Source organism: Salvia splendens, chromosome 5 (genome assembly GCF_004379255.2).
Source record: "Salvia splendens isolate huo1 chromosome 5, SspV2, whole genome shotgun sequence".
In the NCBI taxonomy this organism is placed as follows: domain Eukaryota; kingdom Viridiplantae; phylum Streptophyta; class Magnoliopsida; order Lamiales; family Lamiaceae; genus Salvia; species Salvia splendens.
Window position 1 is genome coordinate 572,970 of NC_056036.1, and position 26,928 is coordinate 599,897.

Consider the following 26,928-nt stretch of genomic DNA (forward strand, 5'->3'; position numbering starts at 1 on the left):
CTAAATGCCGATAACTTGATCCCACCGAACCGTAGAGAAACCCGCCTTCAACAAATTAAACTTGAAAAAAAAATTAATGAAAAAATACGACGATCCATAAATTCCTTTTCACACACACACAGAGACGCTCTCTGCTCTGTTTTTTTGGGCCCCAAAAAATTTGTCGACGAAAACCTAAAATCATCGGAGAGCGATCTCGATGGCAGAAACCCCAGCGGATCAGTCCCCCGCCCGATCCCAGCCCGAAGCCCGCCCCGGATCGGGCCATCAGTACTGGTGCTACCACTGCGACAAGCGAGTCGCCGTGGAAACCCTCGCGGATCTGCCTGACGTCGTCTGCTGCGACTGTAAAAACGGATTCGTCGAGCTAATTGCCGCGGCAGCCGTTCCCTCCGCCGACACCGCGGTGCCGGATCCTTTGGAGGATCCGAATTTCGGGAGCCAGTTCATCCAGGTGCTCCGCTTAATCGCCCAGGCGGCAAGGGAGGAGGATGCGCCGCCTCCGCTGCCTTCCGATCCGTCCAGCAACGATTACCTCCAAATCGAGCTGGACGAGTGGGACAACGGCGATGAGGAGGAGGAGGAGGAAGAGGACTACGAGGATGAGCACTCTGTGGAAGTCGTCCGCGAGGAGGAGGAGGAGGTGGAGGTGGAGAATCGCGAGCGCGGGGCGGGGAATAACAGATCCATCGGCAGCGGCGATGAGGATGAGGAAGGGATTGAAGTGGTTGCACGCGAGGACGACAACGAGGACGAAATGGTTGAGATGATGCGCCGGCGCCGCGATGTGCTCCGGCTCCGATTGAGGGATTTCGCCTCTCGCGCCGCCAGCAGGCGCAACCGGATTCTCGATTGGGCGGATGTGCTGATGGGGCTGGATTCGGATACCTACGTCGGGAATCCGGGGGATTACGTCAACGCCTCTGAATACGAGGCTTTGCTGCAGAACTTAGCCGAGAGTGACAGCGGAGCGCAGCGTGGGGCGCCTCCGGCTGCAAAATCAGTGGTGGAGGGGTTGAAGGGTTTTCGGATTGACAAAGAGGAGAACGTAATTGCCTGTGCTATATGTAAAGATACGGTGAATGTGGGAGAAATTGCGAAGAACTTGCCTTGTGGCCATGGATATCACGGCGACTGTATTGTACCGTGGCTTGGGGCGAGGAATTCGTGTCCTGTTTGTAGGTTTGAGCTGCCAACAGATGATCCAGAGTATGAAGAGGATAGGAAGAAGAGAGTTGTGGCGGCCGGTTTAAGGGTGGCTTCGTCCAGTTCTTCTCCCTCTGCTGCTGCTAGCAGTGGTGACAGTCCTGATTCTGCCTCGGCGTAAATTGTATTGGTATGCCGCTAAATTTATGCACTTGATTTACATTTGTCTTGTTAGTTGTAGCTCTGCATTTGGTGATGGGTTTTATTAGTTTTTCCAATTGGGACATTGGTTATGAACTAAGCTTATTTGTAAATAACAAACAAGTTCCGTATGATACAGCATTTGTCATCATTTCTTGATTGCGCTCATCTGTGTTATTTGTGCTGCTAATTTGAGATAAGACTTAGATGTGCATCCATTGTGATTTACTTCTAAATCACAACTATGAATGGCTGCCTGTCAGTGGAAAGCTATTAAAGTGTAGTTTGTGATACTTTACATTGGGCCGAGGATGTAACGCACTACGTAGGTTGTATTATATGTTTGGATGCTATATGTTCTATGTACTACCAACCAACATAGGTGATTTAGATACTATTTTATGGATTGAACTTGCTAGCTGATTGAATGTAATTACTTTGCCGAACTCTAGACTTTTGTGAAATAAAGTTAATGCAGGTTTGGAGGCTTGCAAGTTGCAATGGTCATAAGTGAATTGCAACTTGGGTAGGAAATTGTTGGATTGAGAATTTTCAGATTATAGTATGCAAGGAAAAGCATGTTATGTTTCTTGACCTGAGTCATATTGTTGAAAGTTCTTGTTTCAGTTTTATGTGTCAGATATAGCAACTGAGTATATCTCCAAAAATAAATAGTTGGGACCTGATAGTAGAGCTATTTAACATTTGTGAATGTCAGAGTTCTCTGTGGGATCTGAATCTGAAAATTTTGAAACTAGTATTTTCGAGTAGAGGCTGAAATTGAGACTCCATTATATATGTGAACATGGTCTATATATGCCATAAGTTACAGAAGGTCAGAAGGTGTCGTGGCTCAACACTAAAAGAGATCTCTATCTTGGTGTATATGCTACAGTTCAATTTGAACCTCGTTTTCATGAGTTTGCATTGCTGCTGCTGATGATGTTTTGTTGACTGGAGGGCACTAATCAGTCTAATATTTGTACATATGTGGTTGTTTATGAATTGATGAAAAGGGAGGGAGATAAATTATGGTGTGTTCTGAAGATAGATGAAGCTTCCAATGCAAATCCTTGGAAAGCTTAAGCTTTGTATGTTTTCGATTATGTTTTCTGTTCGCCTATCGTTTTATGTATACACCCTTACTCTATATCTATTTAGCATTTACTATGGTAGTAGTGATTTGCTGGTTATGGTGTTCATCTAAATCTTTGGTGCTGCCATTAAAGCATAAGCTGATATTAACTTTTCTGTGTGGTTTGACATTTTGCTCTTGAAAATGAGTGATTTTCTGCAGTACATAACACCAGAATCTTGTGACTGTTGTGTGAAATATGTATGTGGAAGGTGGTTTTCTTTCATTGCTTCTCTTCTCAAATGCTAGCAGCAGGCATGTAATGTCATGCGAGGAACATGCATATTTGTTTTATGAATGCTGCAATTAACTATGTGCGTGGTTTTTTACAAGACAAATTTAACTTTTACCAAATGAAACTGCTTGCTATATTTTGTTGGGAATCAAAAATATTCTGTAGTACTCCATCTGTCCTAAGTTAGTTGTGTTCGTTTTTGGGATGTTCAAAGCTAAATAAATGAGTGTTATAAGTATTATTTGGCAAAAATGAATAATTAAATCTCACTTTTTTTCTACTCCCTCTTTAATTAATTATCTACTTTATTTTCTCTTAGTTTATCTACCTGTCTCTTTAATTATATACTTTATTATCTCTTTATTTATCTCTTTCACTTATTTCTTGCCTCTACACTTATCTCACTAAATACAACTCTTTGGTTGTCACTAAAATCTCTTACCTTGGATCTTCATAGATTTTAAGGACTGAAAGAATGTAGCTAGAAAAGGCTAGTGTAATGTGTTTTTACTTTTATGTAGAACTCCTTAGTTTTAAAGCTATTTCATTGATTTCAAACAATTGTAAAATTTTGGGACTAGTAAATGAGTACTTTTGGAAACATAAGGGTAAAATTCTATTATTCCAAAATCAACAATGAAAGAGTTGTAGCAAAATTACTATTTAACAAATTTTATTGATGAAAAGCTAATTTCACCTATCATTTCGATTTATTAATATTAATGGGCAAAATTCATTGAACTCCAGGCCTCCTAAAACGAAATTTATTGATTATTTGATTGGTATAGATTACAGAACTACTAGTACTATATTTGGAAAATCTATACAAAAAAATCCCAATTATTCAGTCCTGGATAAGTAGGTGATCAATGTGAAGAGTAGGCTGCTGAATTGTAGAAAGCAAGTTCACAATTTCCCTCATCGTGGGCCTATCAGAGCTCTCCTCCTCCACACATGCCATCGCAATCTTGAAGAAATTCACCACTTCCGCCACCGGGTTCGCAGCCAGCCTCGGGTCCACCACTGCTGCCACCGCTTCATAATCCGCCGTAGTCTCCTTCACCCACATAACTATATCCACCCCATCCCCAAACTCCCCCACGGGCTTCCTTCCTGTGATCAACTCGAGCATCACGACTCCAAAACTATACACGTCGCTCTTCTGGTCGACTTTCAATGTGTAAGCATATTCTATCATAATAAGAATAATATTTTAAGCTCTTGGAGTTCATTAAAATTTTAGGTTGTGAATGCAGTATGAAATTATGACATTCTTTTTCAATTTCAAATTCTTTATTAGATATGATGAGATGAGTATTCGAACACACACCTGGTGCAATGTAACCGTAGGAGCCGGCAACCATGGACATACACTCAGAGGCGCCAGCGTCGCGCCAAAACTTGGCTAGACCAAAATCAGCGACATGAGCCTCAAAATCAGCATCAAGCAAGATGTTGTTGGACTTAACGTCCCGATGAATGATCGAGGGCGAGCAATCGTGGTGCAGATAGCTGAGCCCTCGAGCAGCATCGAGTGCAATCTTGCACCTAAGATCCCACTGCAGATGAGCCCCCTTGGACCCATGTAGCATATCACCTAAGCTCCCATTCGGCATATACTCATACAACAATAGATTTGTATCCTCATTCGACACGTATCCGAGGAGCCGCACGATGTTCCGGTGGCGGATCCTCCCCAGCGTCCTTATCTCCGCCCTGAAGCCACGATCGCTTCCACGCCCAACCACCCTCTTCACCGCTATATCCGTGCCATCAGGCATGGATCCGCGGTACACAACACCGCCCCCGCCTTTTCCGACCACGTTCTCTTCCTTGAGGCAATCCACCACGTCTTCGGCTCTCATCATATCCACCTTCTGAAACGTGGTGAGTTTCCATCTCCGTCCCTTGTTCGCCTTCATTCTCCTCACCACCATCCAGATCGCCGACACAGAGAATAAAGCCACTAACACCGCCGCCACTGCGATCAACAGAGTTGACCGCAGTGGTGACGGTGCACGAGCGGCAGCAGCAGCGCAAGTTGCGTTGCTGGTGCAGAGGTGCGGATTCCCGGCAAAGCAACGGTCGTCCATGTCTTTCAACAACCCGGCCGTCGGCCTTCGCCCCGAGAAATCATTGTAAGATAAATCCAACAATGTCAAGCTTTTCATTAGCCCAATCTCACTCGGAATTGAACCAACCAACCTGTTTCTCGACAGATTCATCACATTCAAATTCTGAAGGACAGAGATGGCCAACGGAATCTCACCGTCGATCTCGTTTCGACTCATGTCGAAAAATGTCAAACGGGAGCAACGGGCGACAGAGGCCGGAATCTTCCCCGTCAAATGGTTGCCGCTCAAGTTCAGCACCGATAACTTCTTCATATCAGAAATGGTCGCCGGAATCTCACCGGAGAATCTATTGGAATCTAATGATAGAATCTCGAGATTCCTCAAACCCCCAATTCCTTGTGAAATGTTCCCAGATAACCAATTGCCGGACAGTGCAAGAGTGCCGAGATTCGGAGCAGAGATTCTCGCCGGAAGCTGACCTGTCAGGTAATTACCACTCAGCTCCAGCATGTCCAGCGCCGGCAAAGCGAAGAATCCCGCCGGAATCGTGCCGTTGAAGAAATTATTCCGGAATCGAACTCGGGTTAACGACCTGCATTCCCCGAGTTCCTCCGGAATCAGGCCGTAGAAATAGTTATCCATCAGAATCAAATTCTTCAGCCTCCCGCCTCTGCACAAATTCCTCGGGATTTTTCCGGTGAGATGATTGTTCTTGACGTCGACGAGGACCAGCCTTCCATTGTCGCCGAGATTCTCCGGCAGCTCAAGCGTGAAATTATTGCTCCAAATCTGCAAAACTTCGAGATTCGGCAGATCGCCGATGAAGCTAGGAAACGGCCCCTCAAATTTGTTCCCGAACAGATTAATCAATGTTAGTTTCTTTAAACCATCGAACCTCGCCGGAATTCTGCCGGAGAGGTTGTTTATCGATAAATCCAACGACATGAGGCTAAACAACCCGGAAAGCTCCGCCGGAATTTCGCCGGTGAGATTATTCACCTGAAGAAACAAGCTGTGCAGCCGCGTAAGCGAGCCGAGGCTCGCCGGAATCCCGCCGCTGAGGTTGCATTTCCCTAAATCGAGCAGCTCCAGCGTCGAAAGCAACCCGAATTCCGGCGGAATCCCGCCGGAATACGTGTTGTAGTATCCGAGAGAAAGTTCTAGAAGATTCGGAATCTCGGATAGACCAGCCGGAATCTTCCCGGTGAGGCTGTTTCCTTGCAAGGACAAATGCGTGAGGCTCTCGAAGCCGGAGTAGAGCGCCGGAATTTCGCCGGAGAAGTAGTTTCCGGCGAGATTCAGCACTCTTAATTTCTTCAATCTCACGAATCCGACCGGAAGTTCACCGGAGAAACTATTATCGTACACGTCGAACACCTCAAGTTCCGTCAATTTTGCCACCATTTCGTTGGGAATTCCGCTGCTGAACGAGTTGGAGCTGAGATTGACCCGCTTCAACGACGAAAGCATGCCGAATTCCCTCGGCAGATCGCCGGTGACATTGGCGGCGGTGAGTGTGAGATTCACGAGTCCACGCAAAAGCCCGATCTCCGGCGGAAGAGCGCCGAAAAGGGGAGTGTTTGTGATTTCCAGAGAAATCACGCGGCCGTCGGCGCCGCATGTTACGCCACTGAATGAGCAGTGGGCTGCCGGAGAAGAAGAAGAAGGAGAAGGAGCAAGCCAGTCGTGGAGGCCCGAGGCCGAGGGCCCGACGAGGGATGATTTGAGCATTAGTAAGATTTCGAGATCTGATAATGGATGAAGATATACAGGTTGGGATAGAATGAAGAAGAAGAAGATGCAAACAAGACAACACTTTCTTCTTTCCATTTTTCTTTTCTGTAGCCGACGAGATTCTGCTGTCTGTGTATGGCTGTAACAATCTATACTCTATTTAGGGCAGTTCATGACAAAAATACCAGTTTTGTCAAATTATGATTTGTCACATATATCTAACTATTCAAATAGTAAAAACTAAAGATTATTTTGGATTTGCAATTATTCAACTACTTATAAAACTGGTAGTTTACTTGTAATATGTTTTATGTTAGAATGGTCACTGCAACATCAGTATGATATTGATACTGATGGGTTGTACCCAACAAATCGTCCTTCAAACCGAGACCTTATCCGGAATGCAGTCAACACGAACATGTGTCGTTTCAGCCCTAGCCCCTGAGTCATTCAGGGTCCGACTCTAACTCGAGTATTTCTGGGCCCGATCTATAACCGGGGCTCATCCAAGCCAGACCCAAAGCCACCTGGACTCTGCTACCACTTCTTAGAATCGTCGATTGCAACATTAATTTGATACCGACTGCTTTGAGTCAAGCCGCACGTTCAAGCAGACGGTATTGTTTTTTTTATGAATAGAACGATATCAGTTATATTACTCAAATTTATAAATCAGATGGAAAAAGTATAAATTTGGACTGGTTAGCAATTACTCAATTTGTTCTATGTTAATAGATGCGTTTCATTTTCTGCATTTGTTTTGAAAAAAATAGTTATAAATAGTTATAATGAAGAAAAAATAAAGTACAGATATACAGAAGGGAGTATCTAAATAATAATAGCAAAAATTCTAATTATCTAATGAAATATATTGTTGATATTTTTACTCAACATTCTTATGTCCCAAAAATTGAAAAATCAGTTAGGAAAACTATAAAATTTGATATATTTGCAATTTTTAAGAGTTGGGAGATGGATTAGAAATTTAGCAAAGATGGATGGTTATTTTGGCCAATTTAGCGTTTGATTTAAACACTGGATTGGTGTCAATGAAACGGGTGGGTTGTGTCGTGACGTGCCCTTACTGACTCTAATTTGGACGAGGATCAAAAGTCAACTTTCATTTTTGTTTGTGTCGATCTTCATATCTTCTTCCTCATCCTATTATTTATGATTTCATTACTACACCTTGTCTCTTTTAATTAAATATGTGCATTTCCTGCATATGAACACTCAAGGGGTGGGATTTGGTTGTATTCTTCATTCTTAAATTTCTTATCTTTACCAATTTTACCAGCTGGAATTCTTATACGAATGTGAAATATTTTATAAAGCAATAAGGATTACATTTGTCAATTTCATTTCATGGAATCCATTACTGGGATTTAATTGTATAAAAGGTTGGTGGATGGCTATCTTAGCCTTTTGATAATGTTGATTCAAATTCTGTCAAAAAAATTGCCAAAATAATCATGAAACTTATTTTAAATTTTGATATGTTCCACTGCTTTTAAATAGTCAGAAAAATAATACATTTTAGATTTATTCTATTGCAAAATTTTTTGACCTCTATGTAATGTAATTACTATTTTATTAATATTTCTCACTAAACGACCCCGTTTTCTTTAAGAATAGACAAGATTATTTAATTCACCACTTGTGACATTCGCATATGATTTTTTGATTGTTATATCATATATACTTTCAAAATAACTCACCATAAAATAACTATAAATAAATCATAATAACTTCTTAATTTTTGTTGCAGATTTCAAAATTGTGGGAAGAAACTTTATACTCCCTCCGTCCCAAGCTACTCGCACTTATTTCCTTTTTGGGCGTCCCAAGTTACTTGCACTCTTTCCATTTTTAGTAAAAATTTTCACCTACAGCCGTCATTTTTGACTTTTCTATACACTCATTCCTTAATCTCCGTGCCGAAAAGGAAAGGAGCGAGTAGCCCGGGACGGAGGGAGTACTTATATTGACTAGTTAACTGGAGTGGAATAACTGCTAACTCAATTCTCTAACACGATTTTGTCATGATAAAGAGAAGACATTTTAATAGAGAAATTCTAGAAATAGTTAAAGAGTATGGAATGGAAGTTTTTAATCCCTAGATTGACTAGTTATATGTGACGACATGTCTAACAAAAAGAGGAAAAAGTTGCATAGACTTTCGTGACATAACAGATCAGAAGATGGTCCAACGTTAATCCCTATGCACCAATCAATCTATTGCGTCATGCATTCAATATTGACTACTCCCTCCGTCCCCCCTCCGTCCCATTAAATATGCAAAATTTACTTTTCGGCACGAGATTTTATATAGTGTTGTTTTGTGAGTTAATGAAGAGAGAGTAAAGTAATAGAGAAGAAAAAGTAGAGAGAGTATTGTTTCTATTTTTAGAAACGTTTCATTTTTAATGAAACATACCAAAAATGAAAACGTTTCATTTCTAATTAGACAGAGAGAGTATTTTATAGTAGAAGATGATAAATAGGGATTGAAAAAATTAGTGAAACGGAGTTCCATTCCATCCATTAGATCATACTAGTATATTTAATATTAACCATATGATATATAATTGGAATTTGATTCCCACATCTATACATGCAACCAACCTATCACATAAATCAACAATAAATTAAGTGAGTATGTTAATGACACATTTTTTTCAAACTCCTATTATTGAAAATAATAAACAAATATCATGTCAATATATTATACACCATACCAATACCTACATTTCCTAATGGTGTAGGATAAATCTATAGAACTTAGATCAGCAACCTAATTCACATCTACATATATCTATGACCCTCATTCAAACCAATTCCAACAATTCATACTCACTCAGATCATCAACTATCAAGCAAAACAGCCTTTCAAGAGCACCTATGTCGCGGTTCGCCACTGCATCTCAATCTGAATCCGGCCATTCCTTGAGTCGATAAGGTGGTACCTCTCGTTGATCCTCTTGTTGCTGACGACGTCTGCTAGGTTTATATCCGCGTAGCCAAGTGTTTCCTGTTTGATCATGTAAGAAGGAAAAAAAACACCTCAGCAGATGAAAAGCCTCTCAATCAAAAGCACTTGGAACATCGAACCAGTACCTTGGGGTATCGAAAGCCTCCCATTCTCTTCGAAGAACTTGTTACTTCAATATGGATTCTTTCGTTGCTAGGCGGCTCTTCCAGCACGAACTGAAACTCCTCTTCCCACCTCGGATCTCTGTTTTTTTTCAGTCTCTACCACATATAGAAATAGAAACACATCATGAAAATGCATATTCAATGAGAGCTTAACAAATTATGATTTACCTTAGTTTTTCTCATCTCCCCACGAAAGTGTACGCGTGCGGACGGATTGTTATGGTTCTTGCCTTCCAAATCCTCAGCTTCGTGCACTATAACGAAAAGCACGCCACCACCCTCGGGCGTCCCCTGAGGAGCCTTCTCGACTTCCCCTATAGCAATATTGCAGCTAGCCAGTTCCTGTTCACCAAAAGGTTTGTAATTGACCTCGACTACAAGATGTCCCCGCGCCTTCTCATTCTGAGGGTCGTCTAGATTGAGATTCTTAAGAACGTCGAGAGTTACGAGCTTTGGCTCCTCAGGAGTTAGGTCCTTCAAGTGAACTACATTCAATCCCATCTTTTCATGCGATCCAACCTAAAGATGTGTGCAAGCAATCACACGTGTCGTGTCAAATCATAACGAAGAACAGAAGCAAACGAGCAAGACACACCTTTTCCCAGTCGTACAACGTGATCACCAAGTCTTGAGCTTGAGGGTCCTTGACAACGAGGCTGAACTCCTCGTTCCATTCGGGGTTCAAGTTGTTCTTCTTCACGGATGTCTGCTTCGACTGCATCTTGTCATCGTGTAGACCTAACTTCACGTACGGATCAGCAGAGCCTAAGAGATCCTTCTTCTTAAGATTCATTGCTCGGATAACGTTCACGTGCACCATACCAACTGGTTTCTGCATTGCTCTGTCAATTCACACATCATAAATCCATGAATTAGGCAATAGTAACATGTGATTAATTTAGAAATACAGGTAGAAAACAACATTGAAACTTACTTCATAGGATCCATTATTTGAACTTCAAGCCTCTTAGGCCATAAATACATGTTTGCAACCTGATCTTTGATGATTTCCTGAAGAAGCATAATAAAACAAAATGTCACGAAAATCTACCCGAATTAGTAGGTCGTTCGCCTCTCGTTATTAATTAAACATAAACTTCAGAAAATCGACAGATCGCCTTAACTAGCATCTATACCTGCACCATTCTATATGCACCGGGGATGGACATTGCATCAACACCAAAAAGCTTCATTCCAAAGTCAACATGAGGCTAGTAAACGATAAAACAAAACCGAAATCTGATCTTGTTACCTTTAGGAATCAAAATTTTCACTAATTAGACAAACTGATAAGTCCATACCTTCTCCATTAGAGAAACGAATATATTTGCGAAGCAAGGAAAGGTTGGGACGAGAGGCTTCATGGTGATACGCGGAGAAGCAAAAACTTGAAAGTCGATAACCTAAAGCACCCCAAAAAGACAGGACAGATCACTTATGGATGGATATCAAACATATCAGTGAGAGGAATGACACAAGGAACGATACCTGTGCAGTGGCTTTCAGCCCAAACGCCTTGACAGCAACGAGGATGTTAGGCGTACCTGCCCACTTCAAGCCTAGCTCCATCATCAGTTCCTTTTCCTCAGTGGTGTACACCTTCATTCCTGTGGATAAATAACAATGAAAACGACGAAGCAGCAAGAAAAATCCACGGCCTGACCTTGAAAAGTCGGAGGCAGGCCACCCAAAGTAAGCTGTTCGAATTCCACACTGTCGATTTTGTACTGAGGAATTTGCTCAGCTATGATAGGCTCCGCGATTTGCTTAACTGTCTTGCATATGGCCTGAGAGCTTCGTCGTGTCATCATTGTAATCGGATTGCGAATAAAGAGACATATGCGGTGTGCAATGAACCAAACATACCTTATCTAAATAAGGCCACATGCACTCTATGAGTTTGTTCAACCAATCTAGCTGCAGCAGAGGCCTTTATATGAGGCTATGAATAGAAATTTCTACAAATTGCACAGAGAAATGGAACTCACTCTGTCATAGTCTGGATTTTTAATCCAATGTGGTATTTCTGGAAGCAGAGTTTGGAGAAACTCGGATGATTGCTCAACTAATGGACGGACTTGGGGATCCTGCAGAGAGTGAATGAGCACAAAAGTCTTGAAAAACTAAGTCCTTTTACTCTTAATCTTGACACCTTCAATCTATGCTATCAATCAATAGTCATCTATTCTCTCATCTTGAAAAAACTAAGTCCCTTTCACCTATGTTCGAAATTCAACACTCTTAATCTTGACAGCTATTCCGTAAGAGGGTGCTTGCTTTGGACGACTAGCTAGATTAGCGCGCATATGATTAAGCATTCGAAGGATTACATATCAACACAATCTCAACACAATCAGAGCGAGTTATTTCGATCAATCTATGAGTAAACCCTCCCTAAACAACTGATCAGTTCCCCAAAACACAACTCTAAGAAATCAAGAATCAACAATGGGGTAAAATCCCAAAATAAGTCAATCAAATCACCACCAAATTAATCAATGAAGAAAACACAAGCACATTGCAATGCCAATTCACATTTCACAAAGAAATCAAATTAATCACAACAAAATGATATTAATCCTAAAACAGAAAGGGGTTGAAAGCTGAGATTTCACCTTAACATCATTTGGTAGAACATAGATTAACAAGAAATATCCAGCCACAAGCCCAGCTGAAAAACCCATCCCAAAACCAACCATTCCCATTATTGTGCTCACAACACCCATATCTCTAATCTAATTTATATCAAAAAAATCTCTCAACAATTATTGATCAACAAATTCAAGAACCAATTGCATGATATCGAAAAGGGTGAATTTATTATGTTTTTTTTTAAAAAAAATTACGGAGAATATCACAAACGAAAGTTTGACAAATGGAGACTGAAGTGAGGGATTTGGAACAAAAAATAGCAGGTGCTGTAATAAAAGTAGTAACATAAAAAAGGTTGCCTTTCTTGCATTGAACAACCCAGGATGGATCCATACTTAACGGTTTTCTTTTAACTAGTATTATAATTAGTAATCGGTTACAATTTAGTACTAGTATGTAATAAAATGACATCATAGATGTGTGTAAATTGTAATAATGGGAACAATATTTGATATACATTTATCTCTTTGCCAATGCCATTGAATAAGAGAAAGAGTGGATAATTTAATTAGTTGTTGGTCTACTATATTGTCATCTTATTCCTTCACTTTGATAAAAAGAACTGGTCATGGTTCTTAAAACTATAGTACATTAGGACCTAACTGATGCTACCAATTAAAATTGGTTGAATTATTCTACGAAATTTTAAAAAAATATTTATTATTTCGGTATAAAAATAGTAACAATATTCCTTACAAAACAACGTTGACGATCTCCTATAAAATTTAAATATATAACCATTTAACTTAAACAAAAGTCAATCTCAGTCAGTGACATACAAAGTTGAGATCATCTTTATGATTAATAAAAGAAAGTGTTCATATCATGGAGTAGTATTTATTTTGATTTAAAAAGATACTGTATGTTTCTTGTTATTTTTCTGGTTTATATATTTTTGTTTGTATTAATGTTTAATTTTTTTCCATAATTTTTTAAATTATTTCGGTCTCATAAGTTAGCAGGTGATTGCATTTTAATTTATTTCTTTTATTTTATCAAGGAAAATAGTATATCTAAAAAAATGATTAAAATTGTTAGTATATTTTATATATGATTAGTATGAACTGTTTTTACTAAACAAATTAGTAGTAGTTAATTAAAGCAATTGGAGTATATATTTTTCTTGCTTTTTTTTTTTGAAATTTCCACATCTTGAAACGTGAGGGATGGGATTTCCCAAAAGTCCCTAGAAGAAAATCAACGGTCAGCATCTACACCATCCATATTTCTAAAAATAGCCAAAATCCAGTGGCCTCCATCGCCCCGGCGGCGCCGCCCCACGCCACTCCACATCACTAAATCTGTCATCATCAAACCGCCTAATGTTGTCGGTTCATTTCTGTGCGACCACATTTAAATATACGTACAACTCAATGCACCAATCAAATTGCACTAATTTTATATACAATTCCCATCTCTCTCTATATAAAGGCCATCTATGTATATATCTCCCTCCCACTTCGTGTGTGTAAAATTGTAAATAGAAGAGTTATGAAACCTTTTGGTAATTAGTGTTCGATTTGTCTTACGTTGTAATGTTTAACACAATGGAAAGAGATTCATTGCATGATCATGTAATGGATCTCTACAAATCCCATCACAAAAACACAAACCCTAAACCTAATCACTACACATCCAAAGGCCTTTTGAAAGCTCCACCTCTCTCTCTCCTCCACTCCGCCGCGTTCTCTCTCCCTCCTCCTCAGCAGCAGCCGCCCCTCCTCCCGCTTCCCCGCCGCTCCTCCTCCTTCCCCGCTAAAAACAAAAAGAAATCGACAAAATCTTCCACTTCCAAAAAAGAATTGAAAGAAATTACACCTCCAAAGAATATTGCAAGAGTTGGACGATTTGATAATTCAGTGAGAGATGTGGTGAAAGATCGAGTGGATATGCTCTTGGGTTCCGTGATGTTTTCTATCTCTCCGCCGCCGCCTAGCAGCTTGCCGTTGCCCAGTTTTTGTTTGAGGAAAAAGCTAAGCTGCAATGTGGCGGCGGCAGCTGGTGTGGATGCCGGAGCCACTGATGATCTCCGCCGGCTTCTACGCCTAACCTAATTGATGCAATGGATCAATAATGATTTCTCATTTACCTATCCTGATATATTGAGTGATTGAAAAGAAAACGTATTATGAACTAAGTTGCATTTTCTCGTTTCTCCTTCGTTGTTTGGAGTACTAATTACTATCTATGTAGTTTTAGAATGAAATGTAATATTCTGATTATTGTTTTACGTTGTTTGATTTAATATTATGTGACTGATAGGGACACGATATTCTATTTTATTCCAGAAGTGAGAGATTTATGCTTTAGTATTATTTAGTTGTTATGATTTTATTTACTTTCTATAGTGGTTAGGATTTGATTTGTTTTCCTATTTTATAGGAGATCTTTTTGTACAACACATATTATAAATATGTGTGGAGTCTTTTATTATTATCAAGCAGAATGAAGAATTAAATTATTAATCTCGTTCTCTCCTTCGATTCTCTCTCTGGGAGAAACTGCCAATCTACACTATTTTCCTCCCTTTGTGCTCTCTTTTCATGTAATATATTCAATAGGAATTAATCTCATATTAATTCCTATCATGACCGACCAGGTCCATTGCCTCTATTGTTTTTATTAAACGAGGTGGTGTCCAACGGTATTGAATGTACCAAATTACATTTATATAATGCAAATGAAATCGTTTTATAGAAGCTTTGTGTTTATAGAGTATATCTTAATCTCTTGTTAAAAGACGTATAGATTTTTTCAATTGGATGAATTCAAGCTACCCTTTCTTCAATCTAAGTCATCTTTGATATTATTCATAGAAACACGAGTTTAATTAGTCGATTTATTAGTGAATATGAAAAAGTATTATCTGGACGAGTAAATATATTGACCATGATATACTACAACTATTAATTAGAATTGCTATACACAAGCTCGTATTTTAACTTGCATCAGTGCACACCATGGTTGCATATAGACTAAAGTAATATTGATATATGAAATTATACTGTTTATAGTGTATTTCAATCTTCGAGCATTTTTATGTCTATATTCCAATCTAAAAATTATCATTGACACTTAAATCTTTTCAAAATCTACACATTAGATTTTTGGGAGCACTCGATCTCGTCCCATGTTTGATTTGCGGAATTGTATTATTGCATGGAGAGATACATATTCACAATTAACCAATTAGTTAACATTTTGATTTACGATTTTTTAATTATACAACTTTATTTTATATCCATTTTACAGTTTAATACTATACATCTGGACTACTAAACACATCAATACAAATCTTAATTCAATCCTATCCACCAAACAACATACAAATATATATATATATATAGGGTTGTCTTATATACAAAACAATCTAAAGTGTATAACCTAGAACTACATTTCATCCATTGGATGAGGAAAAAGGATGGTCAAGATCAAATTTCATACATAATCACAATGCATCGGTTATAACCACCCCACTAATCATGTTTTCAATCCAAATTTGGCCTTGGTTCTACATTTAAGATTGGTTCTACATTTAAGAATGGTTCTATCTTGATCACAACCCTATATATATATATATCAATAGCATTGAATCTTCATTTTTATCTCTAACACCAATAGAGCACTATTTATGGTATGAGTCTATAGTCAAAGGTCGGTGTTCTGCCGGCAACCTAAGACAAATAACCATAATATAATAGTAGTATAATTTAAGCAATAGATTGGATAGTTTTATACAGACATAATTGTATAAATTGGACGGTTAGAGCTTCTTTGACAATGTAATATAATCCTCTGAATTCTCATACCAAATCAGTTATATTGTCAAAATCTAATACATCACCCCAAAATAAAATGGGAAGTCATCGTATTAATATGAAGCTAACTCATACCCTTTCTTTCTCTGAGGAAAATGAAGTGTACATAACTACTACTATTATGATACATACAAAAAGGGCCTCCTTTACGAGTTCTCAGTCTGTTTGTGGGCGCATACAGGGCAAGAATAGAAGATCGTCTGTCCTTCATCAGCTGATCGAATCTGAAAAGGACAAAGAAAAAGAAGGCGGCAAGCTGGTCAAAATAGAAATTGTGATATAAACAGGTAAATGTGCTTGAATGTAATAGCTGATAGTTTACCTGTCTAGCAACGTACGCAAGGCCCAAGTGCTGGCATGCTTTGCATTTTGCATTGTAATCCTGTATGACAGAAGAAAAACATGACATGAGCACTAGTAGTTTTATACGGACAACATAAGAGACAGCACGTATATGAATAATTCAGACCATTTGTTTCAGTTCCCTCTCCTCTTCTACATCCTCAAGGGTAGACACTCCCATCTCCCTCCTCAAATCCTGTAACATGTGTGTTTTTCAATTGCATTTAAACCATATAGGAAGATTATTTTTGGCAATATACTTATATGGTTTGCCAATTGCATTTAAAGGATACAGGAAGATTGATATCCTAATTCCTATGTTTTCAACATCCAACTAAATAGACACGAAATGAGGAACTCTGTAGCAGCTCGGAAGTAACAGAATCTAGCATATCCAAGGCTATTCGCACAAAGTACTTTTCTTTTTAGAGACGAGCATCAAGTTCTTAATGCACATAATTACAAAAGATCATAAGCCTGCATCCTTTTCACAACTAATTACAACACTAAAAAAGATCAAACTCTTGAATATGCTTCTTAAAACACAAATCCTATGACGTTAATGAATGACAACCCACACAATCAAACCGAACATCATACCTCAGCACTGACTGTATAGCGGGTCGTTTTTCTCTTCATATCTGAAGACAATATCAAGGAAACATTCCTCAATCAATAGGCAGAAACTACTAGCTCCAAGTTCATAAATGAGAAACATAAAACTCAATAATATATCTGCTACTCTTAAGAAATCAAAACTAATTATATTTCTCTCTGAAGTTAGTACACCAATTGTATAGCCAATACAATATCACTAGTCATATCATCCTTAAATTGATGCACTACTATATCAAGTAGGCAATACAATATCACTAGATCATATCATCCTTAAATTGATGCACTACTATATCAAGTATATGTCCAGCTTCAAACCACAATGTTCAATATTTGCATCTACCTGTAAAGTGATCATAATCAATCTCCTATTGTATAATTATTAAGATCGGTTAGATTGGTCATCCCCATAAGTCAATGTACATATTTCGAAGTTAACTAAAGCTGATGTTTTTATTGATTCCAATAGAACTCAAAATTCAGCAAAAAGAAACTAATTACAGTAAAACCCCAATCATTCCTCAAGAGTTAAGACGATATAGTAGCAATAGAGTATGAAGAAAAGAGAAAAACACTGACCTTTGAGACGCTTCTGGGATTTGCACAATGGGCATCGAGCATACTTGGGCGAGCCGAAGGAGAGCATTGTCCCGCACAATTCGCAGAACATGAAGTCACGCTGACGGCAGTACTCCGACATACTTCAGATTTTCCGAACGAAAATAGGGTGATAACTGATAAAAGTGATCTGTTGGTGAAGAAGAGAGCTCTGGGAGAAGGGATTTAGGAATAGGGTTTATTAGACTGAAGTCTGAAGAGAAAAAAGCGGCAAAGGCTATTGGGCCAATCCCCAACTACCGGCCCATTTTAACAACTAGCCCATTTTAGATTGATAAAATAGTTTTATATGGCCTCTAAATTTATCAATTTATTTGTATCGACATGCTAGTTTGGAATTTGGGATTTATAACTTTTTGTTTCGTGATACTTCTATCCTTATCTAAATACCATAATTATAATTACATTACTGCTTGAAAATTGAAAAATATCATAGTTATAAATATATTATTACTACTTAAAATAAAATAGATAGATATTTTTCCTCAAACATTTTGTTACTTTGATTATTCAGTCATTCATGATTTCATTTCACTGATACTAGTAAAAAGTTTTTGAATGCTCAATATGCGTATGCGCGTTGTGCATCTGTCTCGGCCCCATCCTCTTCCCTCGCTATCGCCACCTACATTCCTGCCTCCTCCCTTTCCTTTAAACCATGTTTATTACATCAGCCAATGAGATTTTGCCAAGTGGCTCGATTTCATTGGTTGATAAATATTTTGTTTTAAATTAAAATATCTTTTATATGTTATATCCAAAAATTATAAAAATTATATCAAAATTTATAATTTTTCATCCTCTATAAATAGAGACCACATTTGCTATTGTTTTGCATAAAAAATATAATCTTTTTTCCTCCCATAATCTATCTTCGATACAATTTCATGGAGTGTTTTTTAGATTTTTTTGCTAAAGTTTTACATTAATTATATATTTTTTATTTTGTATTTTAATTATTGTACTTATATTTTTCATTTATTTATTTTTATAATTTTTAGTTGTTATTTATTGGGTTTTTAAAAAAAAAATTATTGTGCAATGATAAATATTTTATTTATTAATATTATTATTGAAAATAATATAAAAATAAATATATATTTGTGTGGCTGGGTGATTATTGATAAACCATGAAAAAATGTGTGGTTTGAGTTGGATGAATATTAATGAGGTGGAAGATGATGTGGAGGAGATAGAAATTAATTAAATATTTAAAAAATGGATGGTTGGGTTGGGTTGAATGGTTGCTGATATACATAGTCTTACAACCGACTCCCACCTTCTCATTGTCGTTGTCTCTTTGCAAATCCACCGATATCGCCGTTGTGAGTGTAATTGTAAAACTTTATTGATTGACAAATCATGTACTACTTGTTCCGTCTCATTAGTGTTTGAGTCGTATTTCTTTTATAGATCATCTTTCATTACAGTTCAGTCAATTTTAATAGCAAAATTCAACATATTAATCTCTCTTATTTCATTCCCACTTCACTAATTCACTTAATCACTTCACTAATTAACTTAATATTTTTCTTAATCTCTAAGAAATGTCTCAATAAGAAGATTAAGGCCAAAATGAAAATAAAAACAAAAAAGGCTAAACAAAACCCACAACCCATTTGTAGGGTGAGGTGTACAGAATCTAAAACCCTTGTATAAACCACATAATTCTAAAAACCCTTTTTCTCCATCTTTCTAGTTTTTCATTTCACACACCAAAAAATCTCCCCATGTTTCCTCAGATGCGAAGGGCCGCCGGACTCGCCGCCGTTCGCCGCGCCGCTGGAGGCATCGCCTCCGCGGACCAGCACCACCGCCTCTTCCAGGCGGCGCTCTTTACCTCCAGCAGCGCTAACTCCTCGTCGAGATCTCACTGGTTCTCGTACAACGGCATCGCTGGCGACAAGGTCGCCACACACGCTGTTTTCGGAACAATGCTGTTCTCCACGGCCGCCACTGCTATCGTCGAAGAGGCTCAGGCCAAAGAGACCGTCAAATTCCGCCCGAAAGATGTCGTTCTCTACCAGTATGAAGCTTGCCCTTTCTGCAATAAAGTTAAAGGTATTTGATTTCGATTCTGTCTTCAGCGGTTTTTTGTATACCGTTTCCTTCAATCAATCGGGAATTATCCATCAATAATGTTGGAATTGCGATTTGGATCCGTTATTGGTGTGACCTGATTAGTTTGTGAGCCTTAGTATTATATTGCTGAAAGTCAAACTAAGCAATTGTTAAGACTTGTTTCGATTATCCAAAATTCAAAGATCGGATTGATAGGTGTTATACGATGCATTAATTGTGACACTGTCGAACTATTTGAGCTCGATCCGTGTTGTTTATTGAAATCCAGTGTATTGACTATTGAGCACCAGACAAGCTCAAACCTAATTTTGGAGCTCAATAACAGTTGAACAAGCATGTACAGTGTATTTTCTGTCATTGTTAGAGAATGATGGATCACAGATTATAGACATGTCATGTTGAAAGTTACTAGAACTGTTTAGCGATGGACTGAATGTTAATATAATTCTCCTTACACATGCAATGGTTTAAGTTTCATAGAATCTGGAGGTTTTCGTCGATTGTTTTTAAAATAAGAATTTTTAATCAAGTAATTGTTTCATATTTGCTTTGTCTACTCTTCTGGCTGGTGTCTATTTGTAGAACTATTTGTTCCCATTAAGCATAATCACTGCATCTTGATGAGAACATTCTTTTGGTTATGATTGACACGAGTGCAAGTGTGCAACTTACTGGTTATTGATCTCTTTGGTTGGTTATCAACATTAGACAAATTTCATGTGTGTATCAATTCACATGTAAGTACTTTTTACTAGTTAGTGATATGTGGACTTAACAAAGGGGACCCTGTTTTGTTTCTTACATTCGAGTATATTTTAGAGAACTAAGAGGCTTGATGTACTAGAACAACCACAACTTTCCTGATCTTGCTTGATATAGCTAGGCTTCTCTAGGATATTGTAACCAGTGTTGTTAGAGGCGCGTGGTGCAATGGGGAGATTATATAAAAATCCGGAGGGCGATAACAAATTAGAATGCTTCTTTACTTGCTATACTCAAAAGAATTTTGAGTAAAAGAAAGAAGAATTAATGGAGAAGAAAATAATAAGGAATAATTAATGTCTTGAGAAGAGGAGAATAGCGGTTTTATTTTTGGAGAAATTATAAAATTTATTATTTTTTGGCAATAGTTTTGTTGATTTGAATGGATATAGGATCAGATTAAAAGGTAAAGATTTCGACATTAATTATGATTGATTTATTTTAGGAAAAGAAGATTTGATAAGATTTGAAGTCTTTAGGGCTTTCTTATTTAAAATTTTCAGCCACCCCAGGCCAGCCTCGTGAATATGGGTCACCTAAGCTAACTCGGGGCGATTCAGTTGGTGCCCCGCCCCCCAGACACTTTTTTTAACAACACTGATTATAGTTGAAGTGATTCTAGCTCGATAAAAGTTTAGGATATCTCTTCCTCATTTTATTATGTAGTAAGATGCATCTTGGTGTCTAATATGAATGCAGGGTTTTGATGCACTATCTTATCGACGCTGGTGCTAATGCACCTGTTGCCTAAATAAAGCAAATCCCTTTAAATACGTGCAAGGTTAAAAATTTAAAATTAATATGAAGGCCAACAGTTGAAGCTAATAAAATTTGATGTACATTCAGACTGTAAATCTGCTTTCTGCCTAACCCTGATCAAAGAAAATGTGCGATAAACTGAGATGTGCAAGTGAAATTTGACATAATGATATAAATGACATGTCAGATGTTGATAGTACATATTAGCAAGGAAATGACAATCTGTGCAGTTTTTAAGTCATGTAGCATCCTTTTCTGATCATTATCTTGTTAGCTGCTACTCCCAATCTTATTAAATATTCTCTTGTGATCATGTTGATATTCATAACACGGGTATGTTTCTGTCCTTTACTTTCCAGCATTCCTGGATTACTATGACATACCATACAAAGTTGTGGAGGTCAACCCTCTTAGCAAAAAGGAAACCAAGTGGTCTGAATACAAGAAAGTACCCATATTGATGGTTGATGGAGTACAAATGGTTGACTCATCAGGTATTGAATAAGTAGAACATGAGATCAGTATGACATCTGGTTTCAATTAGTTTATCAAAAAGGTGTGTCCTAAGTTCCTAACTCTCTTCATCTGTTCTCTAAATAGATATAATTGATAAATTGTACACAAAGGTCAATCCTGGCGCGGTCACTGATTCTGCTGAAGAAAGTGAAGAGAAGAAGTGGCGAAGGCATGTGCTTCTGACTCTTATAATGTCACGCTTTTTCTATATTGCACTTTTCCATTCATGCCCAATTTTATTAGTATTGTAATTTTGTCACTCGGACAAGTCTCTCAAGTATGGCTATTTGATGAGGATTAACTGTATCCCAATTACTATCATTGCAGATGGGTGGACAATCACTTGGTGCACATTTTATCTCCTAATATATACAGATCTATTTCTGAGGCTATTGATTCATTTGACTACATCACTACAATGGGTAAGATCTTTTTAAAATTAGTTCAGTTGCTTGCGATATTTATTGAATTTGAAAATTATGTCTCAGTTTGTCCATATTTGAGGTAGATTGTGTTGTTGTTTTAAAATTTTGTAGCCTTTTTCAATTTGTGGAATATCGTCAAAGTGATCAGGTGCTGAATAGGGCAGGCACATTGTAAGAGATGCTTATTTTAACGTAATAGTTTCACCCACTGAGGAGAAACAGAAACAGAGATTAATAATAACATAGCTACAGCAGAGACATAATTCATAATTTCATGAGAAAGAACAATCATCTCAGTCATTTCCTTTCACTACTATCATGCCCTTGGTATCTCTCACTCTCAGCAATATAAGACTCATCTGCTACAACTATTATTTAGTAGTATAACAAAGCAAAAAAATAGATCTCCAAGGTGCCTGGCTATGTAGGAACTACCTTTTCCTGATAAATGTTTATTTGTTTCTTGTAGTCATGGCAGTCTCTTGGGTTGATGTGTATCTTATTAAGCTTATCCCCTATTATTGATGCTAGTAGTCCGTCTTACCTATCATACTAGCCGTGTTAAAGAATGTGTGTTAGTGCACATTTGGATCTTGGCTTTTGAAGTGCTTTGAGGTACTAATAATCTTGCTTCCTATGAGAGGCAAAACTATCCATTGGCTGTTTTCGCTGGTTGTTACTCCTTATCCTTCGTCTCAAGATTGATGCTGATTAAACCGTCTAGAGGCTGGTTTTGCTGGCTGTTACCAAATTTTCTCTTTTTTTCTTTCTATTTTTCAAGAATAAATAATGTTTTCGCTGGTTGTTACTCCTTATCCTTTGTCTCTAAACTTGACATTGCTTTCTTTTCCCTAAACTGCGCTGGTCTCTGGTTTGCAGGCAACTTCAGCTTCATGGAGAAAATGAGTGCAAAATATGTCGGAGCTGGTGCGATGTATTTTATATCAAAGAGGTTGAAGAAAAGACACAACATTACAGATGAGAGGGCAGCTTTGTATGAAGCTGCAGAAACATGGGTAGATGCTCTTCAGGGTCGAGATTTTCTAGGTTCGTCTCATAATCAAGTTCGACTGTGCTGATACTAGATTCACCTATGCAACATTACAGCTTATTCTTATTCATAACCTTCTTGCACCAGGTGGAGCAAAACCCAACCTAGCTGACCTAGCCGTCTTTGGTGTCTTGAAATCCATTCGTTACCTCAGGGCTGGTCAAGACATGGTACAGCATACACGCATCGGTGATTGGTATGATCGGATGGAAAATGCTGTCGGAGTGTCTGCCGGATTCCGGGAATAGAAATAGGCTATTGACGTTTAACTGAATGATTGGCTTATAACAATATTGGTATCATAGGAGTCTTGATATCTCCAAACCTTTATTTCCGTTTTCTCTTAAAAGTTCATTTTTTGAAGGTTTTCAAAATATAAGAAAATAATGTTCCTCCCATGCTTGTTGAAGTGTGGTACGGTAAATGATAATTATTCTTGGTTTTTAGGTTACCAAGTTTGTGTTTTGCGCATTTTATAATTATTAAAGCATTGATTTGTTCTGATTTTGTAGCTAATCTAGATATGGCTTGATTATTACTGTATGTGGCATTATTGAACATTAACTAAAACGACGTCACACTGTAAGTAGCGAAATGACATTGTATAAATATTAAATTAAATAATCTAGGTTTATATCAAGAAGAATGGGGTGGAATGGAGACAATGAAAAAATTATAAACAAGATATTTGTATTTTCTTTTGGGATGTTCCAATTTTGCTATGTTATTTCGTATTTTGGCTATAAACATAACATCTAATCACTTTTATTTTATTTTATTTTATTTTATTCTTTCTCTACTTTAATCTCTCTCATCTTTTCAATGTATTTTTCATTTAATACAATTTTCTAAATCTTTGTGCTCAAAAGAAACATCTAACTAAGTTAAGACGAAGGGAATACAAAGGAGTTCAACAAATGAAATGATTTAATTTAGTATATTACGATATCATCTCGCTTACATCCGATAATGCTACATTAAAGTCATTCAACCGTGTAGCGACAAAATCTTGTTTGATTGTAAACTAAACAACTTAGTAGGTTGTTAATTTACATACATGTATTTTAAAGCTAATATGTAAAAATTTTAAAAAAAATGTAAGAAGTTTAAGGGTTTACACGTACATACCTAAAAAACTAAACAACTTAGTAGGTTGTTAATTTACATACATGTATTTTAAAGCTAATATGTAAAATTTTTAAAAAAAATTGTAAGAAGTTTAAGGGTTTACACGTACATACCTAAAAAATTGACGAAGAAATCGAATATGACATGACAATTAAACTAACGTAGTAGTTTTGATGTTAGATTTTTGTAACGAAAAGACCAGCCTTTGTAAGGAATTACGGCTGCCGCTTTTCGTGAGCAAGCAATTGAATCAGTCCCACCTACATTGTAATAAAACGAAACCAAAAAAGGAGATAAGGCCGATTTAGCTTATTAATAATGTGTGATAGTGAGTTTCAACATTATTTGTAATAAATGATGTCACAGCGACATGCTATATACATACCACATGCAATAAACAACAATCATTCAACTCTATTGAAAGCAACTTCTAGTAGTGAAGAGTGAAGACAATCATCAAAATCATTCTTGTTGGACTTCAATTAATTAGTAAAACAAGATTAGGTGATGGTGACCAAATTAGTGACAAATGTTAGTACATTATAGTTAATGTTGTGATTAATACTTAGCTAACATGATTAACACTTAACTACTATGATTAATACTTAACCAACTCAATGAACACCATTAATATTGTAGTACATAATTGGTTCGGACATTTGAGATCAACGCGCACCAATTTTCTTCCGATACATATAGGGGCAGACAAAGAAATTTGTTTTGGTGGAGATTATATATTTTAGATTTTAAATTTGGAATTTATGTCATAAACTTAATAGTATTTCAAATTTATAGTATACGTATTAGTTATGATCTAAAATTGTAGTATTATGCATTTATGTGGAGTACTCACTTTGCCCTATTCTAATACTATATAGTAACATAGGAAACAAAATAAAATAACATTTCACGAAATGTATCAAGCAGAGTGGACGTCCCAAATAAAAAAAAATAGTAGTATCAAATAAAATGAACAAAACTGGTGTAAACATATAAGTTCAAAATAACTATTTTGGTCTAAAAAGTATATAAAACTATTAAACTAGCTTAAAATATCTTTTGGTACGCGAATAATACGCGTGACAGATCAAAATTAACTACTATTATACGAATACATATAATACAACTTTATTTATTTTATAGTATAAAAAATAACTGTTATACAGTATTTATAATAATAACTAATTTTTATAATAAATACCTAGTAAACATAATTAATGTGTATACTTATGGAGAGAGAGGGCAGTTAGGAGTTAGTTGATTGATACGGCTCGTGACTCGTTTCATGTTAATTCAAAACCAAATAACCACATTTTCTGGCTTACAATTATAACGACTTTTATTCTATTTTTGAAGAGGAGTTATTACGAAAATTTGTGAAGGCAATTGTTGACTTTTCTGTTAATATTTTGGGTTAATAATACTATTTATGATTACAATATTCAAGGTATTAATTATAAACATGTTCCCAATTTCGTTTATTATCAATTGACCCCATCTTTCAGCGAAATTATATAGAATATCTCATTATATAAAATCTGGTGATAGTAAGTTCATTCATAGGCTGAGGTGGAATATTGATTTATCTTATGAGTCAAATTTTGTTGATACTATACTATAGTATCTCTAAAATAATGAAATATTTATTTTATCTATATATTCACAAAATTTTGTAGATAAGCCGGTGTCTTATGTTCAAAATAATGCATATGGACTTGTCAATGTCACTAATTAAAATATCCAACGGAATTAATTGTAATTAAGTTTGGTATAATCGTTCGGTTTAAAGAGCACCACATAGTTAGCAGGTTTGACAGAAAGTTATGGATCTCCTTGCTATATGGATCATATTATTATCCATTAAATTTTAATCCATTTGGAATAAAATGTTACTTAAATATTATCAGAGATTGGAATTGAGACTAAAAAAGCGACAGGTAAGTCGCTTGGTAAAATAAAGGTACACAAATTATAATGATTGCACTTATCAATACTATTAATATAATTGTTTGAACATTATTAGATATACTTATTGATCAATCTAAGTAAATTATATAATTACATTTTTGGATTATGAAATCATGTTTTTAGATTAAGTTTTGTCTTGACACTCCTACTAGTGATTGATAGTAGTCTGATACTAACATTTAGCCGTATTATTGTTTAGCAATTAGCACTAATGAAAGGTTTAATATGAATCCTACTACTAAAAATTGTATCAATATATTATAGTCTGACTTATCTCATTGCGAAAATACGGCAGATTTGTAGTATTGAAAAAAGCTAATTCAATGTGGCAGTTTACCGAACTACTAATTAATTTCTAGAATCTAGTAAACGTAACAACTAGTATTGCAGACTTTGAATGAATATAAAAATTTAGTACTACTACTAACTAGTATTGCCGAATTTAAGGTTTATTTTAATGTTTGGGTGGTGGAAAGATATTGTGACTCATCAGATTTTTTAATTATTATG

At 36.9% G+C, this 26,928-nt stretch overlaps 6 protein-coding genes across 7 annotated transcripts; 3 read left to right on the top strand and 3 right to left on the bottom strand.

The window, feature by feature from the left end:
- The first annotated feature begins 21 nt into the window (after positions 1 to 21).
- LOC121805216 (E3 ubiquitin-protein ligase CIP8-like) lies at positions 22 to 1,498 on the top strand. Its single transcript, XM_042205012.1, has one exon. The coding sequence runs from the start codon at positions 200 to 202 to the stop codon at positions 1,325 to 1,327; it is 1,128 nt and encodes a 375-aa protein (XP_042060946.1). The 5' UTR covers positions 22 to 199; the 3' UTR covers positions 1,328 to 1,498.
- Positions 1,499 to 1,640: 142 nt separating this feature from the next.
- On the bottom strand, positions 1,641 to 6,680 carry LOC121805215 (receptor protein kinase CLAVATA1-like). 2 transcript variants are annotated; one of them, XM_042205010.1, is made up of 2 exons: positions 4,048 to 6,680; positions 1,641 to 3,830 (listed from the first exon to the last, which is right to left on the bottom strand). In XM_042205010.1, the coding sequence occupies exons 1-2, from the start codon at positions 6,620 to 6,622 to the stop codon at positions 3,562 to 3,564; spliced, it is 2,844 nt and encodes a 947-aa protein (XP_042060944.1). In that variant the 5' UTR covers positions 6,623 to 6,680; the 3' UTR covers positions 1,641 to 3,561. The 2 variants fall into 2 exon arrangements, with proteins under 2 accessions (XP_042060944.1, XP_042060943.1); XM_042205009.1 differs by having other exon boundaries at positions 1,641 to 3,908.
- Positions 6,681 to 9,307: 2,627 nt separating this feature from the next.
- On the bottom strand, positions 9,308 to 12,546 carry LOC121802998 (synaptotagmin-2-like). Its single transcript, XM_042202699.1, has 12 exons — positions 12,298 to 12,546; positions 11,671 to 11,769; positions 11,549 to 11,599; positions 11,346 to 11,469; positions 11,171 to 11,289; positions 10,984 to 11,085; positions 10,819 to 10,893; positions 10,617 to 10,693; positions 10,278 to 10,524; positions 9,851 to 10,201; positions 9,644 to 9,778; positions 9,308 to 9,557 (listed from the first exon to the last, which is right to left on the bottom strand). The coding sequence occupies exons 1-12, from the start codon at positions 12,406 to 12,408 to the stop codon at positions 9,426 to 9,428; spliced, it is 1,623 nt and encodes a 540-aa protein (XP_042058633.1). The 5' UTR covers positions 12,409 to 12,546; the 3' UTR covers positions 9,308 to 9,425.
- A 1,335-nt stretch (positions 12,547 to 13,881) lies between these two features.
- Positions 13,882 to 14,388, top strand: LOC121802483. The gene has a single exon (XM_042202162.1). The coding sequence runs from the start codon at positions 13,882 to 13,884 to the stop codon at positions 14,386 to 14,388; it is 507 nt and encodes a 168-aa protein (XP_042058096.1).
- A 1,719-nt stretch (positions 14,389 to 16,107) lies between these two features.
- On the bottom strand, positions 16,108 to 17,947 carry LOC121802854 (DNA-directed RNA polymerase I subunit RPA12-like). The gene is made up of 5 exons (XM_042202551.1): positions 17,689 to 17,947; positions 17,095 to 17,135; positions 16,622 to 16,690; positions 16,475 to 16,534; positions 16,108 to 16,376 (listed from the first exon to the last, which is right to left on the bottom strand). The coding sequence occupies exons 1-5, from the start codon at positions 17,807 to 17,809 to the stop codon at positions 16,299 to 16,301; spliced, it is 369 nt and encodes a 122-aa protein (XP_042058485.1). The 5' UTR covers positions 17,810 to 17,947; the 3' UTR covers positions 16,108 to 16,298.
- Positions 17,948 to 19,352: 1,405 nt separating this feature from the next.
- On the top strand, positions 19,353 to 23,773 carry LOC121801799 (prostaglandin E synthase 2-like). Its single transcript, XM_042201212.1, has 6 exons — positions 19,353 to 19,788; positions 21,690 to 21,824; positions 21,931 to 22,015; positions 22,174 to 22,268; positions 23,151 to 23,318; positions 23,410 to 23,773. The coding sequence occupies exons 1-6, from the start codon at positions 19,458 to 19,460 to the stop codon at positions 23,568 to 23,570; spliced, it is 975 nt and encodes a 324-aa protein (XP_042057146.1). The 5' UTR covers positions 19,353 to 19,457; the 3' UTR covers positions 23,571 to 23,773.
- Positions 23,774 to 26,928: the final 3,155 nt, after the last annotated feature.